Consider the following 14181-nt stretch of genomic DNA (forward strand, 5'->3'; position numbering starts at 1 on the left):
TCTCCAACCTCGCGACGCCCCAGAGCCATGTCTGTGGTTGGTACAGTAGTACATGTGTCTTTTCTGAATCTCATATACGGTACATGATGCCACCTATCCACTTGGCACTAGCTAGCAAGTTATGCAAGAAATGATTGTCGACACGTGGTGCAACAGAATTTAGTAACGCACTAGTAGTTAGAAACTACTGTGAGATGACTTTATGCCCTAATTTAGAACTAAAGTTATGATCAGCTGGTGCACCCCAGCCAGGGTAGATAGGCTTTTTTACTTCATGAATACGATCCTCCACATGTTGACTGTTGACACATAATTTACTCGGAGGAAGCGTCTTATCTCGTCACAAGAAGTTGTAATGAGGTATAGCTCTTCTCTCATTGGCTGCTGGGGGCCAGAGGTTAATGCCAAATCCTTCAAAGGGTTAACTGGTGTAATTGGGTATTGTTCAAACCTGTCACCATTCACCATTGCCATGTTTCCCCCACTGTGTTTCCTCTGAAAGGTCATCTCGCATAAAGGGCACCACTTTGTAAATACAGCATTGATAAAATATGTCACCATGCTTTTGTTATTTTTTCGCGAGCGTGCTCTTGTGTATTGTCTTGGCTGTGACTGGCCCAAGGGGTGACATTACAATACATCCAAATGCTTGGATGACTTCCTGGAAACGTCTCACAGAAAGGAAGAAAGAAAATATAAAGAAATTGATCTATGAGTACGCTATATTTTCTAAGTAATGACTGCCAGGCAATGTTTTAGAGGATCACTGTGATGCCTGAGGCTGCACAGCTGTAGACCTCCTCCCCTTTCTCTCGTCTTGGGCCAAAGGACCTGCTAGCGACTGCACACAACACTTCAAGCCCGCATTGGATCCTTATCCAGCAACAACATTATAGCAAAATATTTTATTAATGAGCCAAAATTACATAAGGTCATTAAAAGCGGATGAGCACTCTTAGCACTCTTGGCAAAGGACATACTTTGGAGACTGCACAGGCAGAGGGCCAAGGCATTTGCCCGTCTAACTGCCACAGACCTGGACTGAAGATGCATTAAGATCTGACCTGAAATTTGCAGGGCAACCGCTGAGAAGAAGCCATGCTGTGATGCTAATGCTATATAATATGCACAAATTAAGTCCTTGCACTCTCGGCCAGCCTTTGCACGCCTGTCCGTTGTGTTCTCGTTATCGAGTGGTGTTATCGAGTGGTGTGTGACCAGAGGACATGTACTGTGTTTACAGCACTGAAGTACAGTAATTACCACAACCACGCTTTCTGAGGAGCAGAAAGCCCACTATGTGCAGGAATTACTGTATATAAGAGCTATCACTACGATCCGGGAAGTGAACTGACACACTATGAAGGTCATTATAATGTTATCTCTAATGAATCATACAGAGTCAGCCCGTTGTTTAGACACCCACTGGGTCAAATTGTTAATTAAAACACAGCCTGCCATGTTATTTTAGACCTGTTGTGTGCTGAGCTCAACGGTATTTTTGCCACTTTCCAATCACATCATGTTTTGTTTTATGGGGTTTTGACATTTCTAAATAAGTAAGCTTTGCAGTAGGTAGCCTATTATATTAGTGCCATGGTAACAGCTGCTGCAGGGCTTCTGTTAAATCTCGCCAAAGTTAAACTTCTTGCCAATGATTACTGGCTGCTTCCCAAAAGTGTTTGGGCCTAAAGTACTGTAATTTACCACTGTCACATATGAAAAGCATATACTGTAGCAAGAAATGAATTGCTTTTCACTAATTTCATCAGAGTAATCTTGAAATCATGATAACCAAAAGTACAGTGCTACAGTATATAACAATTAACAATTAAACAAGCGTAGAATCATCAGAGATGTTCATAATGTGTCACCAAATTTGTTTTGTCTTTTTTTAAGAATAAGTAATTAATATGCAGTATCATTAACTACTTAGGTCCTATATACTTCCTTGTACGCTATTCCTTGTATAGTGTAAATAGACGATCTAAGTTCACAACACGTTGCAATGCAACATGTTGTGATCTTGTAGATCAACAATTTTCACCATTTCTGAAAATGTTTCATATTATTTGGAAATTATTTTCAAATGTTCAGCTATAATAACATAGGGCCAACACTAGGGACACCCTATTGAAAGTGGTTAAATGTTCAAGAGAACATAGTGTAGACTAGAAACCAACATGAAAAAGAATGGAAATGTTGTCAGCATTCATGATCATTTTAAAATGGGACGCTTGCCAGCATGGGTTATACAAGGGTTATTGTACGTAACTCAGTATGTGAGTGATGACCTATTTCAATACATTTTATTGGACCCATTTCTGGGCTGAATTGCCCATACAGTATGCTTCATCAAACTATTAGGATTAATGGTAGCATGGCAATTTTCTGCAATAATTAAACCATTTGAGATAACATCCAAAATGACTATGAACACATAGACATTTAACCAAATATTGATTCAAAAGGTTTAAATTGAAAATTATAGCTGTAGATAACCCCATCAAAGTGTATTTTGATTATCACCTCAATTTGCAATGGTTTTAGTCATGTAAATTAATTAAAAAGTGTAATTAAAAAGTGTTCACAACACTTTGATTGATGAATTCTTAGTTACATCAGTTTTTTTACATTATACATTATAATTAATGAAGACTTCACACATACTACAGTACTACTGTCTACATCAAATACCTTATGATGAGTTGATATACAGAAAGAAAATCAAGGTAGAACATTACAGACAGTAGGTGGAGGACTAAGAAAATGTTAGATGAACTACTTCAATCAATGAGCAATTACGGTAAGCTCCTACATCTGGCTTTGTCCGTTTGTACGCCCAGAGTCACATTGTCCAAGCTTCGTGCCTACATCTGTTCTGCATCTGGCCTACATCTTTGCACAAAGCACTCAAAGTTTGTTGTTGTACGCCCAGGATCACATTGGCCAAGCTTTGTGGGACGCTTAATGAAATTAACTCATAAATAGCACCGCTCACTTCCAGATACGTACCGGTATGTGTTTTTTTAATAGCAAACCTCAACTATACCCCAATATAATTGTATAATACGATTCATAAAGGTGGGAAGCAGAACATTCAACTACGTTACCATAGAGTATACAGTACATACCATCGCAGGTTGGCAGGGGATGGCTCCAGAAATGGTTCTTCTCACAGACAAGGGCTTCCTCGTGGCTCAGTCGGTACCCTGGATCACACTGGAAGGACACTGTAGAGCCAATAGAAAGGTCATGGCCGAATCGCACCCCGTTGACTGGTATACCCGGATCCATACAGGAGTAGGTGTCCAACGTGACAACTGGAAAGAGATAAAACCAAAATTGTATGTGTTGAATATGGGTAATGAAATGTTATCTATATATAGTTATATATGTATAAAACCTTCCGATAGGACCGCCATGGCGCCATCATGTCAAAATGTCAAATTGCACACATTTTATAAGATAGCTCGAACAAAGAAATGTTGCTGGATTGCCATGTTCTTGGTGACCCAAAGGTCTTTCCTACACCCCCCCCCCCCCCCCCACCCCTTCAGCTAATTTACAATTGGGAGTAGGGAGTGAGGAGATGGGGTATTAAGTTGAATATTTCAATATGACTATTCCCACAGAAAGACAAGGCATTGTTTAGACAGGGACAGATTTAAGGTGCCATTATAAGACATTCATAGATACTACACAGTTTGCTGAATCAGATTATGGCTCAGACTTTGGCTATTGTAAAGCCTCCTTCTCAGCACTATGTTAAATCAATGTTAAATTAATGTTACATTAATGATACCATCATGTATTTTCTTATTGGTCATTTTCAGTAAAGAACATGGACATTATGTGCTTTAGATTTTGCAGTATGTTTTATAGATTGAGCATGATCCTCCACCGGGTTTATAGCCAAATGAGGCATTATTGCCTATAAATGTTGATGTTATAGAACTTTTTTAATATAAACGGAAATAAACTCACATTTTATTTAATATATATATATATATATATATATATATATATATATATATATATATATATATATATATATATCTTTTACAAAATTGATCTAGTAGAGGAAAATAACATGAATTATATGCTGACTATTTATAATTGGGATAAGGTAGACATCTGTATTGCCAACAATTATTATATAAACTGTTATGGCTGTATAGTTTTTAAAAAACAACACCTCACAAGGGTTAAGTAAATAAACCATTGCAGTGGATGCTCCGAGAAGAGAAGAGAATACATTAAGACTGCTACAGGACTACATGCAGAAGAGGGCAACATTGTCACAGGGAGCCAGAATTGGGGGCATAACCTCCGCTTGACTTCATACATGCACTGTCACTCTCTGCACACGTGCTATACCCCCAATGATGTCTCCCTGTAACAACATTCTCCTGTCTTGCTTTTGCCCCATGAATCAGCAACAGCCAGGCAGCACGCACGCCTCCTTCCTCCACCGCAGTGATGCAAGCTGTGCTGAGATGCCCCCATTTTCCCCGGTGATTTCCACGACTGATCTTTGGATGACATCCAACCAGGACTGCTTGTTCTTTTTCTGATTCACTCCTGCGAGGAGGCATGCACTGACAACAGTTGTGTAAGCAGTTATCGGGTCATCTGTGTGGATTGGCCATCCCTGGCTGGCATAATGAAAAAGAAAGCTGTTGGGGAGCCTTTTGATGCCAAGAGATGACATACTACTGTATAAGACAAAGCAAATACGTCTTATGATTATGAAGTTTACAGAAACTGTTATTACCTACAGTAGATTTACCTAGACCTAGACTTTTATTTTTATTTTTTTTCCCCTCACAACCTGTAATAAGGGTATGTGGATCATTTCAGACATCATGCGCCTACTGTCGGGACTATGACATTGGTACGATATTTGGGAAAGGTTACAGCCCAATATGACAAAGATGTCTCCAAAGTGAGTGACACCCACAGCCACAACCCCAGAGGGAGCACCCACGATCTGGTACCCACCCCCAAATTTAGCACAAACATGGCCACCGTAATGTGGAATGGCCTGACATCATACATTAAAGGATGCAAATCACTGGTTTAATTCAAAACTGGCCTTAGCATCTATCAGGAAACTACAGGTGGAGTAAATATTTGTTGATATGTATTAATGTGTTTTTATTCTATGCTCTGTTGATGAATTGAATGAATAACCCTGGACTTTTTGTGAGTTATCCTTTTAGCCTAAATACTTCACTGTAATTCGTGCTGTTTAAAATTTTTGACTAAAAGTGTATTCAATCAATCAATCAATCAATCGATAAAAAGGTATTCAATGTGAAACATTTTCAGGGATGTACCGGTAGTGTACTCCCTTGGCCTAATGGCAGCGTGCAAATGTCCTGTGGTTTGTGAGATTGTACTAATCTAAAATCATATTCAGCATTCAGTCCACCCACTCTCTCACTCTCTCACTCTCTCACTCACTCACTCACTCACTCGCCTCTCAGTCGAATCGTGCTCTCTTTGATGTTCAAAAACATTTAACATCACAGGCGTAGAGACTATCTGTCCCACATTGGTCTCTTTGGTGTCATTAAAAATGTTAGAAAAAAAGTAGCTATTGGAATAAGAAAAAGATAGAGGGGGAGCACCTGAACAGTGATCAGTCCAGAGGCTGAATATTAGCGTGGTCTCAGTCACACAAACCATTTTTTATAACACAATTAAATTATATTTGAAAGTATATGAGGCAGTTGGCCATCAGTTAAGGTTTCCTTCATGTAGTGCAGCAGTCCAAAAACATATTGTAAATCCGGCTCCAGTCCAGTAACCAACGGGCGTTGGGGGAGTAGTTTTATGTGATTGAGCCAGTCAAAGGCTTTCGGACTTGTCAGCAAACAGTGTCCAGTCCATTGTGGCTTGCCAGTCTGGCATCAGTGGCTGTGAGCCTAGCATGGATGGTTGTTCACCTGTTCTGTTTTACTGCTAAGCCTTGGTAGATAAGCATATATTGGCTTTCACACTCATTCCACACTTGATGGTTTTTGTAATTGTATGGTTAGAAAAATAGGCCTTCACTGAGCACGGATGGTCCTGACCTGCAAGGCACTCCAGGAAGCGTGTCGATATTTCGACAAAACATTTGTTCGATGTTCCATTTGTTCGACGCGGGTGAATGTTAACCTGGTGAAATGCTAACCTGCCGACGCTGGTGAATGCAACCTGGTGTATGTTAACCACTATGCCTAAACTTAACCCTAACCCTAACCTCAGTAAACCTATGCCTAAACCTAAATCTAACCCTAAAACCTAACGCTAACCCTAATACTATAGTCGAAATAATGACACGTAGAAATAGCAAGAATTGCCCGGCAATCCAGCCCAATCTACAGTATGTGTCGAAGTGTCCTTGACACTTGAATCCTAATCCTATAACTGCTCCACAGGTGTTTCATTAATAATGACAGCTACTGCTTCTAATACTTTAGTTAAAGTGGATAAAGAGGAGGACGGATTCTGCTATTTGCAAATGTACTGTAATAAATACCCAACAACTGACCATGGTGAAAAATACTTTAAAAATAAATATTAAAAAAGAGAAAGAATTCAGAGATATGCAGCCAAACTACAGTAGTTAAATTGTTTTGGCACATGTTATTGGATTGTGGGTTGATGTACTCCAAGACTTATGACTCATTGTAACACCAGTTTTACAAATTAACTGGGCTGGATTTGTCCTGAAGTCTTTCAGCAATAAGATAATATGTGCTAAATTGCAATGGAAGGGACTAATAAGATCTTACCGTTATTGCTTTTCAGTATACTCATCAACAAAAGATGAATGCACTTGAGAGTAAAACAAAATGAGACACAGGCACTAGCGGTCTGCTTTAAGTCAATAATGCAGATCTAATAATGGTTATGAATAACAACTGAGTGGCAGGCTGGCAGCCTCACTTTAAGAAAAAAGAAATATTACTGCTATAAAAGAGAATAGCAGGCATGGCTATTTTAGGCCTGATTACGTTCAGATCATTATAACAAACATATTACTGCTATAAAACATTGCAGGGATGTTTATTTTAGGCCTGATTAGATTAAGATAATCTATATCGTTATATCCGCCTACAGCATCTGTCATACAGTATATTCAAACAGCATGCTTCACATCAGGATACACAATCATATATGTTCCATGCCAGCATTGCTTCAGTCAATAGCTTGATGCTTGTTTCAACCAGGCATTTGCGGACATGCCTGTCCTATTTGTGATGCATGTGACCCACTGGAAATAAAAGGTAGTGACCGGATATTCCACAATGTATGGACAGCAAAGTTTGCTTGTTAAACGTGCAGACACATATTAGTTCCCAAAGGCAAAGATGGCTGGCTACAAACTTAGCTCCTTAAAGGTCAGACAAATTTCATCAGCAAGTGGGACAGGGACACACACATAATATTCTGTCCACCTCATCCTACAAACAGAATTCAAGCGCTTTGCATTAGAGGCAACCACTTAAGAGTAGACTGCTGCACATTTCTAGTTGATTAGTACCACTGTCCAAGCAAGGGAGAATGCACTTCTGTTGTTTTAGCACTGCTCAGCTACAATAATCAACTACAATGTAACTTCCACAAGCTGGCATTTCCTGGTTTTACACAGACAAGGCAGGTTCATGTGTGGATGATGAGACTGGCTCTCAAGAAATGATTTACTGCATTTATCAGTGCTGAGCTCGGCAAATATAATCTCAATGCAAAGAGCTTTGATTTGATGTATTTCAAATTAATTTAGAATGAGTATTTGGATATTTAAAAAGAAAAAAGAGAAATGCAGAATATCCAAAGCTTGAAAAAAGGTATTTGAGAAGCCCAAAAATGTATTAACAGTAAAATGAATATGTAAATAAATAGATAATCTTGTTGTGTATTTGATGTCATAAACTACTACACTTAACATAATCTGAAGGAAACAAGGCATAGAGTCTAATAATGCTGTGGCAATGTGGCTATCAATATTACGTTACAGTTACAATTACAGTAGGTGCACAGTTTGTGAATGTGAACAAAGCTTCACAAGCCACAATGTGGTGTTCAGTGGAGAACGTGTATGGCATCATCCCCACATGTTAACTAGTGCAGAGGATCCCAAACTTTACCTTGCTGCAGCCACCATATCCTATACTTCCTATTCTATATTAACTAGTACCAGTAAGACTCCCTAATCGGGAGATAAGCGACCGTTGGTCGCTTATCTCCACAAATAGGCCAAAAGTTTGTTTTACCAATTATCAAGACATACGGGCAGTTGACAGTTTGCCATGGTTACTCATTGAAGTTGAATCTCCATATATGGAGATAACCTACGCATCACACTAAGTCTGACCTCACCAGTCCATATTTGGGCATGAGCAACTTATGTCTCCATATATGTAGATATGATGACATCACACAGTCCTCAGCCGATGATGTGGCGTGATGTCATACAATACACAAACGAGCCCTACAGTATAAAGGGGCAATTCTTGCCAGGAAAGAAGCATTTCTTCGACTCAGACCTTATCGCCAGGGTTGGCTTATAGCAGCTGTCGGTAGGACCATATATGGATTCTGTTAGTGTGGATCTCCTAACAGGGCATCATCTGGGATGCAATCCCTTTTATGCCCATATATGGAGATCCCTAACATAATCCCTTTCATGCCCATATATGGAGATCCCTAACAGAATCCCTTTTATGCCCATATATGGAGATCCCTAACAGCATCCCTTTTATGCCCATATATGGAGATCACTAACAGCTAACAGAATCCCTTTTATGCCCATATATGGAGATCCCTAACAGAATCCCTTTTATGCCCATATATGGAGATCCCTAACAGAATCCCTTTTATGCCCATATATGGAGATCCCTAACATAATCCCTTTTATGCCCATATATGGAGATCCCTAACAGAATCCCTTTTATGCCCATATATGGAGATCCCTAACAGAATCCCTTGTATGCCCATATATGGAGATCCCTAACAGAATCCCTTTTATGCCCATATATGGAGATCCCTAACAGAATCCCTTTTATGCCCATATATTATGGAGAAATCCCTGCTCTGAGTATCTGACATCAGTGTGATGTCACCTGTTTATGCCCATATATGGAGATCCCTGCTCTGCGTATCTGGTTGCTATGGTAAACAGTTGGTTGCTAGGGTAAAAAAACATGGTTGCTATGGTAAACAGTTGGTTGCTAGGGTAAACAGTTGGTTGCTAGGGTAAAACCATGGTTGCTAAGGTGGTTGCTAACGTACACTAACAGACCAGCAACAACAGACTGTTGCCACAGCAACGTACACAAAGGTTTGTGTACACATGTGGTGTGATGTCATACTGATGCGGAGATATGAGCAGGGCAAAGGTGTGACGTGTGACGTGTGACGGACGGACGGACGGACGGACGGACGGCCGGTGGAGGTTTTCATAGTAAACTGCTCCCTGACGGTCGCAATGACGCCTCAGGGCGACAAGCGAGGTCACGCCATGTCTTTGCCATCTGGCCAGTGATGTACGGTATATCTGACCATGTACTGTATATGGAGATATGCTGTGAGAGCACAAAAATGCTTACTCAGTTATTCGTTATGTGTCTATGACATCTGACATCATACCCTTTTATGCCCATATATGGAGATCCCTGTCTGTAGAACCAGCCACACAAATATGGTCTGTCTTGGCCATCTGTCTTGGCCATATATGGATTCTGTTAGTGTGGTATGTGGCCAATGTGGCCTAATACCGGTATGGTCATTCCCATAGGAAGTCCTATTACATATGGGCTTAATATTGTGATGTCAGAGCAGCAAACCCATAGACCGTAAAAAGGTGTATACGTCCAGAGGGACGGAGTCAGATGTGCCGTTTCACATACTAAACTGCGACCTTCTGTCGCAATAAAAGACAGGCGGCAGACAGGCGGGTGGGTGGACCTCTCACGCTCATGTCACCATAACTCAGCCATAACCATACCAGTAAGATGCCTAAGGGCGAAAAGCGACCTCGCCCTAAAGGATGAGGTCGTGCCATGTCTTGGCATCGGACCAGTTACCCATATATGGAGATCCCTGTAATGGCAGGGACAACCAAATCCCCTTTATGCCCATACGGTATATGGAGAAAAGGAGATCCTTGTGATGCCAGGGGAACCAAATCCCTTTTATGCCCATATATATGGAGAGCCCAGATGTCCACATCACTGTGACTCTGTGACACATCACTGTGACTCAGATGTCAGAGCGTGAGAGTCAATCAACAAAAAAGATAAACGTTACCCATACGTACGTGCATCTAACCTCAATGTGTCGTCATGGCATCAGGCTAAAAAAAAGCTGTCAGCTGCATATATGGGCACAAAAGGGGGCATCCCCAAAATATATGGCATGCCCATGACATTTTTGAGCTGTGCTAACGGCTCCTACATCTGGCTTTGTGTGTACCGTATGTCCGTCCGTCCGCATGTCCTTCTATATGTCCCGCACAGGGCTTTTTATGCTTTTATTGATAGGACAGTAGACTGACAGGAAATGGGGGGAGAGATGGGGACTGACATGTGGCAAAGGTTGTCCGGATTAGCAATGCCTAAGTGGTATGCGCCTGGACCAGTAGGCCAGCGGTCGCCCTGGGTGTGATTTTCTTTTTAAACATGTAGACTAGTGTGGTGATGGTCTATGCCTCCTTTGACCAAAGGGAAATAGCGATCTTTAGAAATACTTCACTGACTGGAACTATGGTATCCTAAACATTATCGGAATATTAATGTGAATACATAATCAGGAGGGAAATGCTCATGGGTATGGTCATGTACAGTATGTGTTCTTCTGTCTTTTTTTTAAATGCTGCCGCTGGGAGCTGAGCTCCAAGAATTTATTATACATTCATGCAAATTGAAAATAAAGTCTATTCTTCCATTCTATTCATGTGGAGTATGATGTTTAATGACAATTGACTGCTCATCTCTCAGTCTCATAAAAGAGTTCAGGACCAAGGACAGTGGTCCTTGCAAGAACATCCGATGCATTTTAATTTGTCATGTACTATCTCATTCTCTTGTTTCAATGTTTCTTTGACCAATGTCACTGACAGCTTAATGAAAGCAGTGAACTCCCTGAACCCACTAAAACGGTGTCTATGGACGTGTATCGATTGGTCTACTTTTGAGGGGACATACCGGCGTACACAGAAACATGCATAAACACTGTGGGAATACTGTTCTCGACTGCTTGTCCCCTGCCATGCCATAAGAAGCTCATACATGATCTATAACTGGGTCAGGTACTGTAGAGCAGTGGTTCTCACAATGGAGTCTGGGGATGCCACAGGGTCCTTGAGGGGGTTCCAGCTAAATTAGTGATAGGTAATAAACAAATAAGACCCTTACCGGTCTGTAACTGTGAGAGTGTACAAAAGTAGAAACCTTACAGGTCCATTTAGTTCCATTTGTACACACACAGAGTTATTATTACCAGTAAGACTCCCTAATCGGGAGATAAGCGACCGTTGGTCGCTTATCTCCACAAATATCACAGCCTCCACCTCTCACGTCATACGGGCAGCCATAGTTACACCTGGAATGTTGAATCTCCATATATGGAGATAACCTACCCATCACACAAAGTCTGACCTCACCAGCCCATACCTGGGCATGGACGACTTATATCTCCATATACGGAGATGGCCATATATGGAGATACGATGACATCACAGAGTCCACAGCTGATGATGTGGCGTGATGTCATACAATACACAAACAAGCCCTATATAAAGGGGCAATTCTCACCAGGGAAGAGAGCATTCCCCACTAGCTGAGTATCTTAAGATGGTTGGATGTGATGATAAGCCACAAATAGGCCAAAAGTTTGTTTTACCAATTATCAAGACATACGGGCAGTTGACAGTTTGCCATTGTTACTCATTGAAGTTGAATCTCCATCTGAATCCCTTTTATGCCCATATATGGAGATCCCTGCTCTGAGTATCTGACATCACTAATCCCTTTTATGCCCATATATGGAGATCCCTGCTCTGAGTATCTGACATCACTAATCCCTTTTATGCCCATATACAGTATGGAGATCCCTAACAGAATCCATTTTATGCCCATATATGGAGATACCTGCTCTGAGTATCTGACATCACTGTGATGTCACCTGTTTATGCCTAAATATGGAGATCCCTGCTCTGAGTATCTGACATCACTGCGATCTCACCTGTGATGTCACAGTGACACATCACCTCAGTATCTGTGATGTCACAGTGACACATCACCTCAGTATCAGGCGTTACACGTATACATTGAGCAGGGCAAAGGTGTGACGTGTGTGACGGACGGACGGACGGACGGACGGACGGACGGACGGCCGGACGGACGGACGGCCGGTGGAGGTTTTCATACTAAACTGCGACCTTACGGTCGCAATTATGGAGGTCTGTGGCCTAATGCATACCAGTAAGACTCCCTAATCGGGAGATAAGCGACCGTTGGTCGCTTATCTCCACAAATAGGCCAAAAGTTTGTTTTACCAATTATCAAGACATACGGGCAGTTGACAGTTTGCCATGGTTACTCATTGAAGTTGAATCTCCATATATGGAGACATAAGTTGCTCATACCATAGCAACCATGTTTTTTACAGGGCCTGGGATTGATGACATCAGAAATCTCCATATATGGGCATGAAAGGGATTTTGTTTCTGGAAATATGTCTGTGGGGTGCCACATTTGGAATAAAACACTTACATCACACATCTGGATATCCATACAGCCCATCTAGTTTGCCTGTGTCCATTTATGCCCATATATCTGATGACATTGGGACACTGATCTCCATATATGGGCATAAAACTTATGTTAATTAGTAAAGCCTGGGGATCTCCATATATGGGCATGAGGGGTACCCTAAAAGGGCATCATCTGGGAATAGCAAATATAGTTATCCTAGAAAGTGAAAATCTTACATCAAAGGCCATAACTACCTACCTACCACCATACTGCATTCCTCATTAAACTACCTACCAGTAAGATGCCTATAGGGAGAAAAGCAAAGGGCGAGGTTGCACCATTTCTTGGTCTTCTGGCCAGTGATGTATATCGGACCATTTAACCATATATGGAGACATCTGGTACCCAAAGATATTCACAGATATGGGCTTAATATTGATGACATAAGGGATCTCCATATATGGGCGTAAAAGGGATTTGGTTCCCCTGGCATCACAGGGATCTCCATATATGGGCATAAAATGGATTTGGTTACCCTGGCAACACGGGGATCTCCATATCTCCATATATGGGCATAAAAGGGATTTGGTTCCCCTGGCATCACAGGGATCTCCATATGGGCATAAAAGGGATTTGGTTCCCCTGACATTACAGTGATGTCAGTGGCTGGTTCTACAGAGGGGATCTCCATTTATGGGCATAAAAGGGAATGTATGTATGATGATGTCAGATATCATAGACGTCATAGGACTTTCACATAACGAATAACTGAGTAAGCATGTAAACCCGTAAAATCTATATTTGGGCATGGCTGATTTATGACCTCATCATGATGACACGAGCAAACACAGCTGAATTGTATAAATGATCAGTGCAGAAACCAACAGAAGTATTTGACCAAGACTCTTCGATTTAAACATCAACAAAGGTGTGACGTTTGTTGATGGTCACAAAGGTGTGACGGACGGACAGACGGACGGACGGACGGACGGACGGACGGACGGACGGACGGACGGACGGTGGAGGTTTTCATAGTAAACTGCTCCCTGACGGTCGCAACCAAACCGGGGGTCCTTGAAATTATTAAGTCGGAGAACTACTCTCAGATTTTCCCTGCCAGTCTGCACATTTGAAACCACCCTTCTGCCCCTTGCTTCTCTAACCTTTGGGTTACTGCTACCCACAGCAAGATGACGTGATTCAAGATTCATAGAACATGGCCTAGGCATTCGACAAGTCTTGTTGAATATCGACATTTTGAGCAGGTCCATGTTTCAGCAAAGGACCTACAGAGGGCATTGGTTATCAGGACACTCGATCGATTGCATCAACGTGTACCTTTCCATGGAAACATGACCGGATCCAACCACTTTGTTGACAAAATCCAACTACCGGTATTCATTGTCTCTTTTAGGGCCAGTGTTATTTT

The 14181-nt window shown here is 41.4% G+C and overlaps 1 protein-coding gene across 1 annotated transcript in view; it reads right to left on the reverse strand.

Moving 5' to 3' along the window:
- LOC308309097 (CUB and sushi domain-containing protein 3-like) overlaps positions 1-14181 on the reverse strand; it is a gene marked incomplete at both ends in the record, with an annotated part of 377797 nt that overhangs the window by 221959 nt on the left and 141657 nt on the right. The window contains one exon of the mRNA XM_080754567.1: positions 3135-3323. Coding sequence (XP_080610693.1) covers positions 3135-3323 — 189 coding nt within the window. The remainder of the gene's footprint in view (positions 1-3134; positions 3324-14181) is intronic.

This window comes from Nannobrachium achirus, assembly GCF_963921795.1.
Source record: "Nannobrachium achirus genome assembly, chromosome: 2".
Classification (NCBI taxonomy): Eukaryota; Metazoa; Chordata; class Actinopteri; order Myctophiformes; family Myctophidae; genus Nannobrachium; species Nannobrachium achirus.